Raw genomic sequence first — 21,254 nt, 5'->3', positions numbered from 1 at the left:
AGCTTTACCTTGTCTTTTACACGTATACAGAGGTGCAGTAAGCAGTATTGTACTTGGTGATATCACCATGTCATCCGCATCCCCAACACACCACGAGTCAACCGTCACTCTCTATTGTCATCCAAACTATGATGAAAACAGCGTTGACAATGATATTTGCCTCTTGAAACTGGACCAACCAGTTACATACAACGACAATATACAGCCTGTGTGTCTCGGAGTAACAAATCAGGAATTGCAAGCATATCCAGCCGGATCATGCAATGTTATCGGATGGGGCGCTCTTAACTACGGAGGTACGTGCGGCATTCGGTCGTTTAAAATATTGAGTTTTAGTATTGGTTTTGGTCATGTGGTTTCCTATTATCCTGCCTAAGCCCTTGACTGAGATCATTATCGATATCTTTGTTTGTACCCTTTGTTAGAAATTTAAAATATGTAGCAAGGAGTTTCGGCTTTCATTTCAGTTTGTTCCATAACCATGTGAACAACATAATAGCTTGGTTTGAAGTTACCTGATCTAACTATACAAAAGAAATGTTTAAATCTCGCAGTGCAATATTCACGAGCAGAGAAATCGAGCATGACAATCTACATTTAAAAGCGTGGTTTAGACAATCCAATAAATTTGTTCTCGAGATTACAAAAGGGGTGACTCGAGTGATATAAACTGAGTAACTGACCAGGAGTTGCAAGCTTTATCCAGCCGGATCATGGAATGGTATCGGATGGGGCGCTCTTAACTACGGAGGTACGTGCGGCATATATAGTATGGCAAAAATATCAATTATTTGGATAAAGTGATTATAAATGATATTTTATGCTGCGGTGCAAGACATTGACCTGTCTGCCATTTTGTGTTGTAAATAAATCCGGCAGGCATTGTTACTTTTTTTTATGATTACTTTCCTTTGGCAGATTACGGTGCAGATCATCTACAAGAATTAGGTACCAATCTTATCTCTAATGCCGAATGCAATCAGCCTTATGGACACATAACGGACAACATGATTTGCTCTAATACTGGCACTACAAGTGGCTCGTGTCAGGGAGACAGCGGCGGTCCTTTGATATGTGATAATGGTAATGGAGAATGGCATCTGGTGGGCGTGACTAGTCATGGCTATGAATGCGCACGCATTGGTTATCCGGATATCTTAGCAAGAGTTTCTAGTTACCCGCAGTGGATCCGGCAAACAGTTGATGTTCGTAAGTTTATCGGGAGCAAAAGCTGTTCCCTATCTTCCTTGCCATAAACATAAAACAGTTTTAGGGCCATCGACGTTTGGACAAGGACAAACACTATAACGATACATCTATGCCTACATTATTCCAGAAAGTGTGGTTACGTTTGAGGAATTAGGTACCGTTGAAACCGGATTTTAAAGATAAAACAGTAAATGCAAGAGGTGGATTTTCCATTATTCTCATTACATATAAATCATGTTGAAACTGTTTTAGCTCAAAACGCCACTCACTAGGATCCACAACATGCTCATCTATCAGGGGCACAGTTTTTAAACCCAATACATTTGTACATTCATTGCCTTTGAAAATTTGAGTACAAAAACTCATATTCTGCAACTTGAGGTCAAATTTTGCACTATGATTATGTAATTGATGTTATTTGACTATGCCATTGGGATGAGGCCATTGTGGTCCATAGTGACTTGATTTAGCGAATTGCGCTTATGGAAATGTGCTTGCCTGTACTGTACTAAGGAATAATATTCACATTGCCGAATTGTCAATCGGTTCTACCTCCTTCTGACACCACCTTCAATGATTTTGCTTTGTATACAGTCACAGATGCCTGTTCTAGTCGGCCTTGTCTGAATGATGGAACGTGTGCAGCTGGAGAAGGCGATGCATTTACTTGTACATGTCGATCTGGATGGACTGGAAACACATGCGAATTAGGTAATAGTGCGTTTGAAAATAAGTGTACAAATTATCACGTAAAGTCTTGTATATGGCAGTTATCTGTACCACTTAGAGCACCATGCTTTCATATGACTGAAGTTGATGCTCTCCCAGTGGGCACAGGTTATAATTTCAATATTGTACCAATGCAACGTTGATACAACGTCAGGTGTGCCCACTAGGCTTGGGCTATACCCCTATATGGAGCACCGGTCACCATCATTAAATTTTTGTCAATACCTTGTCTGTGATTTTGTTCTGTATGATATTGATACCAGTAGCACCACTTTACCATAAATGTACAGCTAATAATCATGCGTTATGTGCTCCAATGAGTGTTTCTAAAGTTTTTAACAGTTACCTGTTTTCTCACTTGTTTCAGACATTGACGAATGTTCATCAATTCCTTGTCAAAATGGTGGCCTATGTACGAACTTTCCGGGTAGTTACTCCTGCGCGTGTACAAGTAGTTATTATGGAGACCGTTGCGAAAATGGTAAGCCAATTTATATCTGGATAAGCATTCACATTGCTAAACATATTTAGAGTGGGTTGCCTGAATAACAATTTTTAGTATCTATCTTCTTCCTGGCGTTACCAAAAACACTCGTAATGCAGTTTTTCTGTTAAATTGCGCCAATGGCTTTGATGCTAGAACAGAAAATGTTGGAAATCTCTTGGTTATGAACGCCACTTTGGTGCCATTTTTGTACTGGAACGGAACACAGCTCTGGCGAGGAATTAAAATAGGTGTGTTAGGAAAAGTTAACTTTCTTTTTGTGCTGTCATTTTTGATGGACAAAGTGGGGAGGGGGATGGGTTGTCACTTGATTCACCCACCATTATATAAAACAGTGTGACGGCAAGACAAAAGAGTCATGAAGACAAATAAATTGTTCGGTCTGCACACGAGGAAATCATGTGTCCCACGAAACTGGTACGTAACATGAAAGATATCTGTTAAGTGGCCATTGCCGAATAATTTCAATGCCTTATGCCTACATCTATTATAAAAGTCTGACATTGAGAAGGTATATCATAAATAGGTTGTATTGTGTATTGTGGCTTGATGTAATACTTGCAGAATTAACAGGATCCGGAAATATACGTCTAATTGGCGGAACGGCTTACGCTGGACGAGTGGAAGTCAACGTTAATGGAGTTTGGGGAACAGTGTGTGACGATTTCTGGGACATACAGGACGCCACCGTAGCTTGTAATGAGTTAGGCTATCCAGGAGGTGCTGTCGCCTCTTATGGTTTGGCAACATTTGGTCAGGGAACTGGAAGTATTCATTTAGATGATTTGCAGTGCCTAGGAACTGAGAATCGCCTTCAAGATTGCACACGTGCAGGGTCGCATAACTGCGCACACAGTGAAGATGCTGCTGTCATGTGTCGAAATCCAAGTAAGTGTTTGGGTGACACAAGACTGGTTCCAATTCGGGTTCCAGTTCCTCGCGACCAGCAGGGGGTTCGTGCAAAGCGGCCTTTGAGCACGCTTATGGATTTTGTAATGTCAGAGAGGCCCTGTCACGGTCCACGGTTGTTTGATGTGATCATTTATTAGTTTTTCAAAAAAGACATCATGTACAACACAATTTTTTAGACTTAAACAAGCTTAAAGCCGTATCATATACTAATGTATGCAAATGCTTTTGAGTCATTTTCAACTATAATTTCCCTTATTTACAACATTATTCAATTTCACAGCATTTTTAAAGCTTTATCGGATTAAGAAATATGATTTATGATAAATAGCGCCATCTATAGTTTGCATTTTCTTAATAATGAAAGCAATTCTATATACATCGAACAACCGTGGGTCCCCTCCGCACTGAGCAAGTGATATGTGACAGTAGAATTATGATATAAATTTGTTGCTGAGTGTGAAGGAATCAGCTCTAATTGAACATTTTTGAATTCAAATAATCATGATAAAATAATGTGTTTCCTTTTGTACCGCACTGGACTAGACTAAACTTGTCTATTATGATTTATACCTCACAGACCTTGTTCTCAGACCTGATCTTCTCAACACTGGTAGCTGTGGCACACGTCCAGTTCTTAACCGCATCGTCAATGGCCAGGACGCTAGTGTAGGGGAATGGCCCTGGGCTGGGTATCTGAAGACTAATGACGGTTATTTTACATGTGGCGCTGCACTTATAAACAATGAGTGGGCTATTACAGCTGCACATTGTCAGTAAGTAAAATCGGAGAAAAACTAATTTTCTAAAAAATGGAAGTGATTTTAGACATGACATTTCAGCAATCAACACGGATACCTCAAAATTTGACTTTCAAGCACAGAGTACTACAGAGTACGTACCACCAGTCAAAGTCCCTGTGTATTGCATGCATATTCATGAGGGCCGATTGTTCGATCGTGCCGTGTCTAACTATCACGCCAGCGCTGCGTGCCTTAGCGTATACGCGATAGAGCGTTGCGTGCTTTCGCGATAGACCATGAAAATTCGCGGTAATTGCGTAGCAGTCTCGCCTGTCGCATTTCATGTAACAATCGTCCCTCATTATCGGGCGATGCGGAGACTTAAACTGATAGTACACTCTCTGTAGTACTCTGGGCTTTCAAGTCGTCTGTTATATGAGTTTTTGTACCCAACACTATTAAAGGTCATTTTATGAAATCAACGAACATATTGAGATTTGAGAATTGTGAGCCAAAGAACGAGCATACTTGAGACCCTAATGATTGCTGCTTCTAAATCTGGAGATGAAAAGGGAAGAGTTCTCGAGTTAAGTGCTCAGCAAGTCAGGCCTTGGAGTACTAGCAGTGGAAATTCGGCAGAAATAACAAATATATTTCTTAACCAGTAATTAATCTAATTATTAGAGGATCATATTTAAATGCGCTTTTCTAAAACTGGTATTAAGTTAACTCATTCTATCTGTACTTCGTTCGTGAACAGGGGAGCTGTAGATAGCATCGTGCTTGGGGATATCACCATGTCATCCGCATCCTCAACCCATCATGAGTCAGCCGTCACTCTCTATTGTCATCCACAATATGATGATAATACCGTTGATAATGACATCTGCCTCCTGAAGCTGCATACTCCTGTCACTTATAACGACTATGTGCAGCCTGTGTGCTTGGGTGTTAGTAGCCAGGAACAGCAAAGCTATCCTGCTGGCTCTTGTTACGTAATTGGATGGGGAGCACTTAATTATGGAGGTACGTGCCCATAGGTTTATGAATATGTGTAGGACAGTTGTAAATTCCGTGACTTTTTTTATTTGAGGGAATAGAGAAAATGTAATGGACGTTTTGAATATATCAAGAAGACGTAAAGAACATCTATATGTGTTAAAATCATACCCTGTTTATAAATTAGCAGTGGCGTAACTGAACCCCCCCGACAAAAATAATGGACAGTAGGCATTTATAAAGCCCGTACCATTCTTCTTGTGTGTCAGCTTTTTGTCTCAATATTGGAGTGCACTAAGGCCGCTAGATCATGCTCCCCTCCGACCACCTTAAATCACTCACCATACCCATTGAGAAATGAGACAAAAATTATTATGACTGATTTTGTTTTAAACTTACTCAGATTACGGAGCAGATCATCTACAAGAATTGGGTACCAATCTTATCTCCAAGAACGAATGCAATCAGCCTTATGGACATATAACGGACAACATGATTTGCTCTAGTACTGGTACTACAAGTGGCTCGTGTCAGGGAGACAGCGGCGGTCCTTTGATATGTAATAATGGTAATGGAGAGTGGCATCTAGTGGGCGTGACTAGTCATGGCTATGAATGCGCACGCATCGGTTATCCGGATATCTTAGCAAGAGTTTCTAGATACCCGCAGTGGATAAGACAAACTATTGATTCGTTTTCTTAAAATGTCATAGCTGTTGGGTTGGACATATAGTTAGTAATAAATATTGTCAAGTTCAAATTCTTCTATAATTTCCTCGTTTGGCTAAGATTCCGGGGGAAACGTTCGATACCTCGATGTTCGTCCGACTATATCCGCCCGGTGTATCCGTACCGTTGTCATGGTCAGTGATCACTGTTGAGATGATTGATTTATACTGACCCTTTAATACACGTAAACATAAATCTTTTCTCATTCTTATGGTTATGGGGATCTTTGGCAGTTGTAATAAATCGATGAATACGTAAAATATATCAGGAGTGGAGTTATTACTTATAAAAGGTCTCAAGATTTCCAATTCCATCGACTTCAGAACACGTGTAGAATTTTTTTGGTTCGACTTACTCACTTCAATAATTCAGCACATTTCTCTAGACGAACAAAGACACAATGATTAATTTGTCAAAATATTGACGATCGAGCACATGCCCATTTTTTTTAAGTTGGAAAAGCATCAAATGTTCGAGTGCATAAAAATTTACGTTTACCGCTACGTATGAATATACATCATTATACCTTTGTGTTAATGAGCATTCTTAGTCAGTTGGAGTGGTCTAGTTCGTAGACACATAATCTGATTGGACATTCGCATGATTTTGGGTGTCGTCTATCAGGCTTTAGACGACCCCACGACATCATGAGCCTATGATCATGTGCCTATGATCATAGGGAGAGCGTGGCGCAATGGTTAGGGTACTTGCCTTTAGTGAATGAGGTCCCGGGTTCGATTCCCGGCGGTGGTGATTTGCTGGGATATTGACTTGGAAAAAACAGTCTGAAATTAATTGGCAACTTCTGTAGATTAAATTCAGACTTCCGCTCGCCCCATGGTTCATTTAGAATTGGGTAAACGAATCATGAAAGTACTCCGTCCTTCGGAGGGGACGTTAAGCCGTCGGTCCCGTGTACAGAGAGCCATACCTGTACGTGTATCTTGCAGCCAGTTTCGAAAAGAGTAGGGTGTTAAGGCAGCTGTGTACTCTCAGATACGCATGTAGTAAAAGTGCCATAACTTTGTAATTATTCACGCAAGACATGTAAAAGTATACATTTTTATAAAGGCAAGACATCAATGAATCTCAATATAAGTACAGTTTTGGTGTAAAAACAACAATTATGAAGAAAATCACAAAAAAGTGATAATTTTTGTTCGGTACATCATAACAAAAAAACACGCTTTCCAAACATTTTTGTTTTGCTTTTTTCTTAATCTTGAGGCACCATTCCAAAAACGGTTTTTTCAGTTTTTTGATATTGGCCTTATTTTTGGAGATATTGACCATATAAGGCATCAAAATGAACTTTTGAAAATTCACAACCGCCTATTTGCACAAAATGATGCCTAAAATTGGAAATAGACCAAAATATAAAAAAATGAGAAAACCGTTTCTTAAGTCAATCATGCTTTTTATGATGAGCATAATTGCTTACCTATAGATGCTGTATTTATTGAGTTATCGTGTACCTAAATCGGCATTTTACCGAGAAAGTGAACATTGAAATAAAGGCCGTTGAAGTTTAAAGTGGTCACATTTTGCATTTTGATCGTAGCTTACAGGAGAATGCGGCAGTTCTCGTTTTTCTACCTTACATTACGTGAACATCGGGTAAATCCACAGCCCCTTGAGAAGTTTGAGCGAAATCTATTCATATCTTGATGTTTAAATCGGGGAAAGAACTTGAAAAAATCACATTTTATCAGCTAAAACGGAGCCATTTGACCGCTAGGTTTTTGTGAAATCAGTGCTTCCGTGGTGTTTCCATAAGATACGCCACGCATGCAGATAAGCGTCGCGTATGCGTAGCGTATCTGTGCGTTACCAAATTGCGCGATACGCAACGCGATGCGTTGTTGCGCGCGTGTACCCTGCTGGTACAACAAAGATTTTCTTTCCTTAAAATTTCAAACACGAGTGGAATATTGAAATAAAATCCTTAAAATATTGCAGTTGGAGTTTATAAATCTGGATTTTCATTCCTTGTATTTATAAAAAACATTACAAAGTACAAACATATAAAAAAAACAATGTCTAGAGTACACAGCCGCGTTAACCCCTGACTGTTCCCAACCCGTCCCGGTGTTCAAATGGACCCCAATGGAAATAAGCTTCAATAGAGGCTTTCTTGGATTATCCAGGGTTGTCAAAACCCGAACAAATCAAATAAAAAAAATGTGTGTTGATAACGCGTAACACGCTCTCAGACGTGCGCGTATGTATCGCATTGTATGCGTAGACGCAGTGCGGAATACTCGCACACGCTAGCAATACGCGCAACAAAAGATGTGAAGTTGTAAACAAGTTTCATTCATTTCAGAAAAAGGGGAGTTTTTATGACGGTTACTTAATTTTTGCTTTAAAACACATTTAACAGTTATTAAAATAATATTTAACTGACTAAGAATGAGAATAAACGATAGGAAGTTTTATTTTGACTATCCTCTACCTATGACAGACGACAGGCAGGTCCAATATTTTTTATCGTAGTGGATACCGGCATCCATTACTCAAAATATTGGACCTGCCTGTCAAATCTATCACTGTAGAGGATAGTCAAAATAAAAATTCTATCAGTATAAGCATGCCTTCCAGGACATCGCCACTTCCGGTTTCAGGTCAAAGGTCAACCGGGGCACTTCCGGGTCACAAGGTCAAAGGTCAACAGGATCACTTTCGAGTCATGGGCCATGAGGTCAACAGGAAGTGGTCAAAGGTCAACTGGAAGTGATCAAAGGTCAAACGGAAGTGCCGCCATTTTGAATCGACAAGTTGATTTTTTCCCAGCGTTAATATTTAGGGACGTTAATATTTAGGGACGGTAAAATGATTCAATGAGCAGTGAAATGAGCGAATGAGCAGTGAAATGAGCAAAGCCATTCCATGTCAACTCCAGGGATGTGCACCGCAGCACCATTTTTTGTCTTTTTCTGTGTGGTGGTAGATATTGATGAGAAAGTAAAATCCTGAAAATTTGAGCTTCATACTTCATTTCGTTTTCCCGTGGCATCAATTTGAAATTTAGGGGGTCAGCGTAAAAATGTGTCGCAACGCGAAAGACGATGTTTGGAGGTCCATAAATGTATTAAGGGAACCCCCAACAACTTTGAAAAGTATGTATCCGGGGGTAATTTTTCCTCCTTCACTAGTAAATACCCCTCAAAATTCCCTGCTCATTTTACTCATTGACATGCTCATTAACTCATTTCGCTCCTCATTGACTCATTTTACCGCTCATTTACTCATTCTCCTGCTCATTTACTCATTTCCCCGCTCATGGACTCATTTCATCGCTCATTGTCTCATTTTACATGCTCATTGACTCATTTACATGCTCATTTGCTCATTTCCATGTTCATTTGCTTATTTCCCCGCACATTCGCTCATTTTACTGCACATTCGCTCTTTTCACTGCTCATTCGCTCATTTCATTGCTCATTCGCTCATTTCTCTGCTCATTCGCTCATTTCACCATCCCTAAATATTAACGTCCCTAAATATTAACGCTGGGAAAAATCAACTTGTCGATTCAAAATGGCGGTATTTCCGTTTGACCTTTGATCACTTCCGGTTGACCTTTGACCACTTCCTGTTGACCTCATGACCCATGACTCGGAAGTGACCCTGTTGACCTTTGACCTGCTTTGACCTCGTGACCAGGAAGTGACCCCGGTTGACCTTTGACCTGGAACCGGAAGTGGCGATGTCCTGGAAGGCATACTTACTACTCCTATCGTTTATTCTCTAACTGTACGATATTCCTGGAGGATTTTTCAATGATGATGATTATGATGACTTTCATGATGATCATATCATGATGATGATAATTATGACCATGATGATAATCACAATCATAGGCCCTATACTGATCATAATCCAGTATGATATTGATTTCATTACTCACTGTTATACGACTATCGTTGGTAAGTTACTTCAAATAGAAAGCAATGATTCATGAAATCATACCTTAAAATATTAAAATGAAATTGTTTGTGCAATGTAAAATCAGGCGAAAGTATATTTACGTAGATAACAATGTATTGTTAAATTACATTTGCAGGTATTGTTGAGCACTGCGTGCAAAACTTTAGATACATTAACTTTATCAATTTTAGGGAAACAATATATACAGAATATTTTGTTTCTGAATTTGATTTCCTAAAGATATAATAGTATAATTCAATGCCATGACAATTGCAGTATACTCTGCATCTGGATATCAATCAAATTCGTTTTATGTTATTCTATTAGAGCTGCTGTTAATGTACAGGGTATCATGTACATCATCTGAATATAAATGCGGTTCAATGAAAAAAAAACCAAGAATAAAGGAACTAATTTAAAAGCAAGAACAGAAAGAGCTAGAAAGGAACAAAACAGTTATCAAGTGAATGCAACAATTATTAAATTATTCTGACGATCTCTCCTTAAAATTGAAAACGATATAACCGAGATTGATACGCTTCAGAAATGAATATGAGAGAGGCCGCATGACAACCGTTCGTTTTTGTGAAACAAAACTCTGGTATAACGTTGCCATGGAAATATCGTCCAGTGCATTATCTACTTGAAATTGAACAATGTCGGTTTTGTTAACTTGCTCTGCATAATCAAATAATGTATGGTTCTATGAACTAAAAGGGTACGCGGGAGATGATAGGAACCATTTTTGCTGTTTGTTTTTGGCCTATACGTATATGAAAAAAGTGGACAACAACATTTTAAAAAGGTTGTGAAAGTGTCATTGCAAAATATTTTTGGCAAACACTTTTGCAAAATATTTTTATCAATACTTTGAAAACAGAAGCGTGTACCGGGGCCACCGAGAAAGAGGGAGGGGTAAATTTTCAAGTCCTCTAGCTGCTCCGCTATACTAAAAATGACTTTACCAGACAAAAATGTGTAATCTTAATGCTAAAATGGGCCAAAATGAGGACAACTAAAATATTATGTTAGGGATCAAATCAAAACTCGACCACTGGTTGACAGCCGGTTCCGGGCTGTTCCATCCGGTTGGAGCCGATTTCCTTTGTTCTAAACAATGGAACCGACGGTAACCACCGGTTGACCCGCCTTTTGATTTCACCCCTTATGCAGCCAGTTTTCACAAATATTTTCAGCATTTGAAAAGTTTATACCCTCTTAATAATTTATATACTAATTATATGACCGGACATTTAAATATTTTCTTTGGAACATTTTGTGCTTGCTGAGAAACCCGTTAGCAGTGTAAAAGAACCAATAAATAAAATAATGTTCTTGACATGAAATAAAATTTAACTTAAAAAAATTAAATGTAGCGTGCAATATTCAAAGAGATCATTGAATAAGATTTGAAATCTGTATTAATTTAATTCACGCGTGGTCATTCAACAATTTATAATTCAATCAATTAATTCTTTATAGAATTATAGTAATGGGGTATTCGATAAAAATTAATGCGAAAGGGTATTTTTAATTATTTTACGAGTCAAGTGAGCACTGCAATTCTTGTTTCAAGTCGGCACTTAAAACAGAAACGTATTTGGAGTCACTACTTATTATCGTCAAGTGAACATATCGAGGGAGGATGACTTAAAAGCTAACGTGTATTGCCTTTGCATCTGTTTGCTGTTCCTATAACATTCTACTTATTTCGTAATATCCAATATCTGCATCATTCCTATGCTTGAAGTGCCATCAATACTTGCAACAAGCTAGTACCGCTAACGTCAACCAGCAGTCACAACAGCTCAAAGTGAAGAAGTGAACTCGGATGAGTCACAAAAATTTCCGAGTGGGTTTTCATTTTGCTTGTGTGAATTAATTTAAAAGTTTCAAATAATTATAGAGGTGAACTTTTGAAGCGTATGCTAACTACAGAATTTCCACTCCAGATCAGATCAAAATGGCTTCTTCAGATTATTCCATCTCTTGGAATGCTTCCTCAGTTGATGAAGAAGAAGGGCATACCCTTACATGGTACATTATCGTTGGCATCATCTATGGAAGCATCATTCTTGTTACCATTGTGGGCAATCTACTTGTTATTCTAGCGTTCAAACGTGACCGTCGCATCAATACCAAGATTGCAAACTGGTACATAGTCAATTTGAGCGTGGCAGATTTAACCGTTGGGTTGATCAGTTTGACTATAAATCTAATATGGCTATTCGATCCTGAAGGATGGCCATTTGGAGAGATCCCATGCAAGATTTACCTGTTCATCGATTATGTCGTTACCAATGTACCAGTGGTTACGATCATATTTATCAGTCTGGATAGATATTGGCTGCTAACAAAGAAATTAGAATATCCCAAGTACGCGACTAAAACTAAAGCAACGGTGTTCATCATTTTTATGTGGACATTTTGTATCACGTTCTTTGGTGTGTTGACTTTTGCCTGGATACCCATAACTGGTTTTCAAGAAGAGATCGAGTATGATTGGAACTGTGAGTTAGAAGCCACTTATAACTTTGAATGTCAACTATTTATGATAGCTCTTTTCTTTTTCGTACCATTGTTGACGATCGCCTGTTTCAATTTTGTGGTATATCGAAACATTCGCGAGCGGTCTAAGGGTTTTGTACAGAGCAAACCAGTAGCTTTAGCAACTAAGAAGCCCGCAGCATCAACGTCAAACGCCAATGCTAAACCTAACGACACAGATGGTTCCAATACTGGTTTGGGAAAGGGAACCTCTGATATTTCGTTGATATCCCTTTCAGTTCAAAATAATATTGCAAAAGGAACTGCAGTCAAAACGGCAAAGCCTGCGGACAATAAGCAGAAAGAATTCAACAGACATCGTAAGGCTGCAATCACGTTGGCCGTTCTAGTCGGAGTGTTCGTCGTATGTTTGTTACCTTTTTACATTGCATCTTTACTCGGCACACTTTGCGAGGAATGTGTTGGTGACTTAGCATGGGAAATAACAAGCAATTTATTTTGGTGCAATAGTACGATAAACCCGTTTTTGTATGCCGCAATGAATCTTTATTTTCGACAAAATTTTGTTAAGTTCTTAGGTCTAGATAAATGTATATTTAAGAAGCGCACGGAGCCAGTGACATCTTTCACTGATGGATAAGGCGGTGGTTCGATTCAAATGTTTGATTTTGTTTTGTAAATATTGGCTGCTAACAAAGAAATTAGAATATTCCAAACACTCGACTAAAACTAAAGCAACGGTGTTCATCATTTTCATGTGGACATTTTGCATCACGTTCTTTGGTGTGTTGACTTTTGCCTGGATACCTGTTACTGGTTTTCAAGAAGAGATCGAGTATGATTGGAACTGTGAGTTAGAAGCCACTTATAACTTTGAATGTCAACTATTTATGATAGCTCTTTTCTTTTTCGTACCATTGTTGACGATCGCCTGTTTCAATTTTGTTGTATATCGAAACATCCGCGAGCGGTCTAAGGGTTTTGTACAAAGCAAACCATTAGCTTTAGCAACTAAGAAGCCCGTGGCATCAACTTCAAATGCCAATGCTAAGAAAGAGCAACCCAACGACACAGATGGTTCTAATACTGGTTTGGGAAAGGGAACCTCTGATATTTCGTTGATATCAGTTTCAGTTCAATGTAATATTGCAAAAGGAAATGCAGTCAAAACGGCAAAGTCTGCGGACAATAAGCAGAAAGAATTCAACAGACATCGTAAGGCTGCGATCACGTTGGCCGTTCTAGTCGGAGTTTTCATCGTATGTTTGTTATCATTTTACATTGCATCTTTACTCGGCACACTTTGCGAGGAATGTGTTGGTGACTTAGCATGGGAAATAACAAGCAATTTATTTTGGTGTAATAGTACGATAAACCCGTTTTTGTATGCCGCAATGAATCTTTATTTTCGACAAAATTCTATTAAGTTCTTAGGTCTGGATAAATGTATACTTAAGAAGCGCCCGGAGCAAGTGACATCTTTCACTGATGGATAAGGCGGTGGTTCGATTCAAATGTTTGATTTTGTTTTGTAGTTGCAATTTCTTTTGTAAATCCATTGAAACTGTTTAATATCACACGAGAAGCAAGCCGTGTCTGCGCCAACTTCCAGCCAATGCTGTTCATCGTATAGAAGTGATAATGTAACAGGATAGCAATATAGGTTAATACAATTGTTGAATATATCGCACTGCTCTAGTACGTTCACACGGTACCTCTGTATTGAACCATATGCCTATCAAAGAAGGTGGATAAAGACCTGGATTGTAATTATATAGAGTATTCATATCATCACGTCTATCCAAATCTATGATTGCAGACATAAACATGTGATGAGTGCAACCTGCTTGTAGTGCAGGGCGATATATTCAAATTGTTTTAACGTATTGCTATGGTAGTTAATCCTGTTATATCATCACTTCTTAGGCGAATAGGAGAGATACAGGTGGTTTTGATACTGGTTTGGAGAGGGGACATATGATCTTTCGTTGATATCATTTTCAGTTCAAAATAATATTACCGAAAGAAGATGTACTCAAAACGGCAAAGCCTGCGGACAAAGAGCAGAAAGAATTGAACAGACATCGTAAAAGCTCGTAAAGCTGCAATGTGCTATTCTAGTGCACACCCCCTATAGAGGAGTACATTTTCAATCAAAAGAAATGTCTGGATTTCCAGGTTTGCTTCCTGAAAACGACTGGAATTCCAGTTGCCAATGTTGCTGGAAAAGCTTGGAAATGCAATTAAATGAATGAAAAATTATGTAATTGACATTGAGGATCTTTAAATTTTTAAAATTCTGTTCTGTTTCATTTTTCGCCTTTAGACACATTAAAAGTGTGGATTTCTAACAATCATGACTGGACAAAAAGTCCGGGAATCCGGACTTCTCTATAGACCTTTTTCCCTCTTTCCCATTATGCACTATTCCAGGGGGGTATGAGTGTCGCAAAATACATCATCTCCCGGGGGAGTACAGAGTTATGTTCATTACATTCTGGAATACGGACATTTCGGCTGGTGCCTTCATCACAAAAAAGGAATCCCCGATAATCACGATAATGGCGCACGATCACTAATACCTTTCGGGGGCAAAAAACAACATTTCTATGCCTTATGGACATGGTGTCCTCACCAAAAAAAGTTTCCTGCTATTGAAACCTATAACTTTGTATACATTTTATAGACCTAATGGTGAAAAACTAATGACGGGACACGCAGTGATATTTTGTCGGCGTCCGTTTCACTTTTTTTTCGGAGATGAAAATAAAACGTAAACACAATCTCTTACACAGATGTTCTGCATCGCTCCGTAACTGTATCACTCGTGTATTCAATAATTGCATAATTAGTAACATCGATGGCCTTTACGATAATCCGCATATATGGAATCAGTATGCCCATATTAAGGCAAAATAATTGCAAAGGCCTGGCAAAGACCATCGGATGCACACGATCTATGAGGTTGATGAACTACGTCATACCCCCCTGAAATAGTGCATTGTGGGATAGAGGGAAAAAGGTCAATAAGGATTTTTTTTCTGGAATAGCCCCATTTGTAGAAAGAAAACAACAGAACAATGACGGAAAAATTGCAAAGACTTTTTAACAATTTTACATTATAGCAGTGACAAGGTTACGTAAAATTATGATAAGGAAAATAAATAACAAATTTTAGAAATTCAAGGCTACAAGAGAATGGTGGGCGCAGCATCACAAAGCTTTTAATAAAACAAATATTACTATAATAGTATAGCCACGAGTACAGAGGAGGACTAATTAGATGTTTTGCAATTGTTCTCTATTGTCCCCCGGATTGTCACCTAATGTGAGAAATGAAGGAATCATAGAGTAAAGTGTATAATGAAAGAGAAGATGTATAATTGTTTAGTTGACGCAATGGCTAATGGAAATCCGAATTCAGTTTTTAATGAGACGGAATGCTATATGCTACATCGTGCACGGATGAAAGTATAATGTATGCAGAATATGTTTGACAAGTATCATGATAAAAATTTATCAAAACTAGGCACCAGAAACAAATATATCCGATCATTGGATCGACTGTCGATGTCGATGCTGCTTTGATGCCTGTTATTAATAAACTAACAACTAATTTATCAGAATTAATGGCAAATTTACATTGGTCAATATCATGCAAAGATTCAATTCATATGTTATCACAATTAACAATATTCAGTTAAATAAATAAGGATCGACCAAGTATCGATGGTCGATCGAAAGATCGAACTAATTTGTTTCTATTGCCTTATCTTGCTCCAGTATTATTTTGTATTGCTCCCAAGTTTGCGCTGGACCAGAGCATGATAAGTGTATGTTCCTTCGGAAGCTAGCAAGATGAGAGTATAAAATTTAAACCGCTTTGAGTAGATAGCAAGGTCCAAGTATAAAAGTACATTTAGTAGATAGCAAATTAAGGTGTGAGTATAGCTAAATTAGAAGCCAGCAAGGTTGGTATTTAACAACCTTTAGCACATAGCTATCTTCAGTAGATAGCAAGGTGTGAGTATAAAACTAAGCTGTAACTATGGCAATGTATGAGTATAAATTCATCTTTAATAGAAATAAACGAAACACCATTTCAAATTCCATCAAGGCGAGGGTGTCTATTTTCATGATTTTGTTGCACGTTTTCCTGTTACCTGATCATCAGTGCTTTTGTAGTCATTGGTAATAACGCGCTACTTTTTTATGAATCCTGTTTGAAATGGACATGAGGTGGTTGGGCAGCTCTGAGCATCTTGCAAAACAAAAAAGTGGACTTCGGGTTATTTCAAATTCGGAATAGGGAACCTCCTATTAAACTCGAACTAGCTGACCTTATTTTAAATTCGGACTTGTGAATTTTATTTTAGCTGACATTCTGACTATATAGCGCACAATTGGTTGACTTTGCACTGGCGAACATCTTTTTAATTTTGACAAGTGAGCCTTCTGACTAACAAAGCTTTTGAAAGTTGGCCACAATTTGAACACAATTTCACTCCATAAAATGGCAATGTTATTCCAAAACGGCCCAAGTCACTTTAAAATTACAACTCTTGTATGACGAAGTATTTCAAATTGTCTTCATACATAGATGATATAGAATAACCGCATCACACTTCTCTAGCAATGAAGAGAAATATTTACATAGCGTTTGTTAGTGGCGTGTTATGAGACACTTTGCAAAGATTGGATTGTAAAAAAATGTATCCAATTGGCTCTAAAAAGTCTAGATTCTTGGAAAAAGTTCAGTGCCTAACCATTCTCTTCGCCACTGTCCTTGGACCGAAGTAACAACGCGCTCTGACAATTACTGATTGCTGCACAGGTGTATAGATTAGCTCATTTACTGAAACATTAATACGCTGGAAGTTCTCTGCCTGCATTTCCAAAATCTTAATGTCAAGCGACGAAAGATGCTTAACATTTGTGAGTCATGTATACGCTGTACTCAGTAAGCAGTATGCTTCGACTATATTCATAAATGCGTATTTATAAATACGCACGTGACCCATGGGCACGACATACCAAGACCAGCAAGCGTGACTAAATCCTCATGCTTTGACCACTTTACAGAAAAGGATAGGAACTCTGTAGATAAATATCATCAAATTCAAGTATTAATTGAATAACAAAATTATTTGACGACGGAAAAAAAAATATTCCACGACGAAAACGTTTACAATATAATCACAAAGTAGACAAAAATAGACAATTTTGCTGCACAATCATATTGTTCCGCCATTGCATTCAAATGTATGCCTATAGCCACCCGCTATGTAGAAGGTCACTTTGAGACTTACTATCTACAAGCTGTTATGGCAGCGCGGAGGTGATCACGTTCGTATTTATAAAATCGTATTTATAAATATAATCGAAGCATACTGGTAAGAATCACCGGTCAAATATAGCGTAGGTAAACAGTACCGCTGATCAGCTTTACGAAATGTAGTACCGTGTGTTGGAAACACGGAATTAGTGTAAACTTTAAAACAATAGGCTTAAATTATACCACTGGGAATTGTAATAGTTTTACATCATTTACCAAGGAAAGTCCCTATTATGAGTGCAAGTTGCAAACTAGCTATACGATAATAATAAATATGTGACCCGTTACAGCGAAAGGTACCTTATGTCGGCTCCTACTTGTGTCTCTTTTTCCACATTGTTGGCAGAAAAATATCAAACAATAATGACAATCTGAAGTGGCGGTCATTTCAAATCATCTCCAAGTCAACGAGGATCAGAATGTCCTCTCATTGTTAGTGGGTGGGTATTACATACCTATACAAATACAATACAATGCTTTTGTAACCCATCACTTGAACAGGGATTAGCCATAGCAAATAAAGACTGGAGCAGTATAATAACAAACAGTTCTATATGCAGGTACAAGCTTATTTATATCCTCTTCAACAATAGGAATAATGATTGATTTAGAATGCATTTGGCACTAGCAAAATCAGACATATGTAGCACCCGACTTAGGGTACCTTTTGCGGTAACGGGTCACATATGAAGTGCAATATTGAGGCAGATAACTGATCTAAACAGTCCTTGACCATAATGGTCCTGGCCTGGAGCATATTATCGGGCCAAAGTCGCACAAAGCGATCTGAACAGTTCCGACTGTAAGTGTGAAGTGCGGCGATTAAAATGAAAGGAGTTGTGCGGAGTAATTATTCATCATACACCTCGTGACAATAAAGCAAAGCTCACTCAATTTGGTCAGTTGTGTCATTCTTACTGACAGTGACCGATGCTACAGGTGTGGTCATAGTTGGTTTGCGTGTTTTGACGTTTGATTCTCCAAACAATGCTTCACGAAATGCAGACCTATAAAACGGACTACTTAATGCATACAAGTATGGATTAATGGCGGAGTTGAGGAAAAGTGAAGCGCGGCTAACCAGTAGAAGAGTCCCAGCGCCATCTTTGTTCAGTATGACTTCACCTCCTATAATTCTGATGATATTATTAACTGATGCTACACGATATGGTGCTTGGCATACAAAGAATACAATTCCGTTTAGAATAAGCAAACGGGCAATCTGGTTGCGGACATTCTGCATCTGTGTAACGTTATTATCTGCCGTGTTGTCACCTTCAATTGAACGATGTGTTAACGCGAAAACGATCTTGATGTAACAAAATAAGCTTACTGTGAAAGAGATAACGAAGATCAGGCTTTGAATAACTTCGGGGTAGACAGAAAATTCAGGCCCGACTGAAAAGCAATCGTGATAATTATCCGCTAAGTGTTTGAATGGCTCACTTTCAGGCCATTGAAGGCAAACTTGTTTTAGTAGTCCAAACCGAGGCGTTGCGAGTGCAGCTAGTAAGATAGCTACAAACCAAGTACTTGCAAGAAACTTGGTCGTACGATGCATACCTTGAATGGCCCGATGTTGGATTGGGTTGCAGATGGCATAATAACGCTCTAAAGAAACAAGAGTTACTATTCCAACAGATGAGAAGTAACACAGAAAAATTGGAAAGAAAGTCAAACAGCAACCAAGAGATGATTTATAGGGCACGTCGTGCGTTATAGGAGAACTAAAGTACACCCATATGTACAGTCCTGCAGATACCACCAGGAACAAGATATCAGCGATTGCCAGATGACATAGGTAATAGTTCGTTATAGTGTGCATTCGTTTCAGACGTACTACAGTGAAGAGGAAGGCCAGATTGCCCAAGACACCAATGGTAACCACACATGGTAATATGACGGTGATGATAAGCTTATCAGTATTTCCCCACAACCATCTCATGGCCGCTTCCTCAGACGTTAAATTTACTACGATTGTGGAAGAGCAAAGGTCATCCGCATTCTCCATACTTTGTATAGGTCTATTGTTAAGATACCGCTAAAACTCCAGATTCATGCAAATGTGTCTAAATACTCTAATAGAAGTATCAACACTCTCTCTGACGATCGCTGACTGTTACATAAGTCTGTATCAACAGCAATGCCTGAAGGCCTATTAATTATTCTGAAACAAGATGGAAGCTCTATTGCTGCATTTGAAAAACTGCAATATCGAGAGATAACAGACGTTTAACATTATCTATATAATCCACTCGAAGGAGTAAAATAAGCAAGCATCGCATGAAGAGCTTGATGATTTATAGGGAACATGCGACGCATTTGCCGACTATAGTCATCCAGTCAGTGTCCCTTTCTGAACAAAACAAATCAATTACAAATTGTATATAAGTGTATTTATAAATTATTCCGATTGCGTCTCTTGCAACAACGCAATCAAGAGGAAGTAAATTACATCAAAACCAAACATTTACATTCCACATTGGTTCAAATCAACGTTTTTCCTCGGCTTGATGCTTGATCATGATAATTCCAATTAAATTAAACGCTTTGTAATGTAATTAAAGGACAGCCCACTTTACATAGTCATGATAGCGTAGTGCTGCTTGTATATATTTTATACGAAAATGCCATTTACAACATCATAGTTATGGTAAATTCGCAAATTTTAGGAAATTGCTTAGGTTGAACTTCCTTTAACTTTGGTTGATATCCGGTATGAGTGCTTTGATTTCCTTTGACTGGACAGACGTGGCGTGTGTATGGGTAGGCCTGACTTTTTGGGCCTGGCGATTTATTACACCCTCCCCTCCCCCGAATGTGGATCTTCTGGAGGAAAGGTGAGATTCTTCCTTTCAGTGATGGTGGTGGTGGCTGTTGGTGTTTTATTTAGAGAATAAAGGTATTGTTTTTAGCCGCTGGAGTGCATCTATCGTCTCATATAACACGGGCGACATCATTATTTGAAGTAAAACAACGAGGCGAACGGGCACGCGCTAAGGTGTGTGATATCGTGTCATATCACACGGGTAAGAACCAATAAGATTGCAAGAACAGTAGTCTACTTGTTGTTGTTGTTGGTCGTGGTGTAGCATAAGCGCCAATCCGGCTTTTATGTTGACACTTGTCTTTAAAAATCAATACTTCTGTATTTGTATTTTAGTAATTAAGTGTAGGCCTATACACAATTCTTTTGACAATTTTAGACCCTTTTCTGTCTTTTACCATTTACCAATATTTAGTACACTATACAGTCAGCCACCTGGACAACCGATTCTTTAGAAATGCTTAGTCGCGCTAAAAGTCGATCGATACATGTTAAAATCAGCACAATTCAGAGATACACCTTTTTGCTATGAAATTAATTTTCTCGGTCAAATATAAAGCAATATTTTTTTTCTTCAGTAATGTCAGTTAAAAACTTGGTGCTTGGATATACATTTTTTTAAATCCTGGTGTTAAAATTAAGCATCAAAGTGTATCTTTTAGTGTGATATTTTTGATTTTTATAGGCCTTGAGTTCGCCCGCGAGCTTTTTACGGAATTCATTTTTTAGCGTCTCAAACTAATATAGTTTGCTAAAGAAAGATATTTCCCACCTCTGTAAGGCACATCGTGTGGGTCTATATATTATAGTTTTGTCAGAATTTCCGTTTTTA

General features: G+C 38.4%; 3 protein-coding genes across 3 annotated transcripts; 2 read left to right on the top strand and 1 right to left on the bottom strand.

Annotated features, from left to right (window-relative positions):
* The first annotated feature begins 36 nt into the window (after window positions 1–36).
* Window positions 37–5,798, top strand: LOC140165806 (neurotrypsin-like). The gene is made up of 8 exons (XM_072189128.1): window positions 37–296; window positions 919–1,209; window positions 1,804–1,920; window positions 2,306–2,419; window positions 3,008–3,331; window positions 3,933–4,128; window positions 4,856–5,121; window positions 5,498–5,798. The coding sequence occupies exons 1-8, from the start codon at window positions 68–70 to the stop codon at window positions 5,794–5,796; spliced, it is 1,836 nt and encodes a 611-aa protein (XP_072045229.1). The 5' UTR covers window positions 37–67; the 3' UTR covers window positions 5,797–5,798.
* A 5,653-nt stretch (window positions 5,799–11,451) lies between these two features.
* LOC140166632 (5-hydroxytryptamine receptor 1D-like) lies at window positions 11,452–13,561 on the top strand. The gene has a single exon (XM_072190131.1). The coding sequence runs from the start codon at window positions 11,716–11,718 to the stop codon at window positions 12,898–12,900; it is 1,185 nt and encodes a 394-aa protein (XP_072046232.1). The 5' UTR covers window positions 11,452–11,715; the 3' UTR covers window positions 12,901–13,561.
* Window positions 13,562–18,481: 4,920 nt separating this feature from the next.
* On the bottom strand, window positions 18,482–19,606 carry LOC140166631 (neuropeptides capa receptor-like). Its single transcript, XM_072190130.1, has one exon. The coding sequence runs from the start codon at window positions 19,604–19,606 to the stop codon at window positions 18,482–18,484; it is 1,125 nt and encodes a 374-aa protein (XP_072046231.1).
* Window positions 19,607–21,254: the final 1,648 nt, after the last annotated feature.

Source organism: Amphiura filiformis, chromosome 12, assembly GCF_039555335.1.
Source record: "Amphiura filiformis chromosome 12, Afil_fr2py, whole genome shotgun sequence".
Lineage (NCBI taxonomy): Eukaryota > Metazoa > Echinodermata > Ophiuroidea > Amphilepidida > Amphiuridae > Amphiura > Amphiura filiformis.
The sequence above is the reverse complement of the archived record's forward strand: the minus strand, read 5'-3'. Positions and strand labels throughout refer to the sequence as shown.

Coding starts and splice junctions, on each gene's coding strand:
- LOC140166632 (XM_072190131.1), top strand. CDS start 11,716: ATGGCTTCTTCAGATTATTCCATCTCTTGGAATGCTTCCTCAGTTGAT.
- LOC140165806 (XM_072189128.1), top strand. CDS start 68: ATGTCATCCGCATCCCCAACACACCACGAGTCAACCGTCACTCTCTAT. Junction 297..918: donor GGGCGCTCTTAACTACGGAG/GTACGTGCGGCA, acceptor TTCCTTTGGCAG/ATTACGGTGCAGATCATCTA. Junction 1,210..1,803: donor CCGGCAAACAGTTGATGTTC/GTAAGTTTATCG, acceptor CTTTGTATACAG/TCACAGATGCCTGTTCTAGT.
- LOC140166631 (XM_072190130.1), bottom strand. CDS start 19,606: ATGGAGAATGCGGATGACCTTTGCTCTTCCACAATCGTAGTAAATTTA.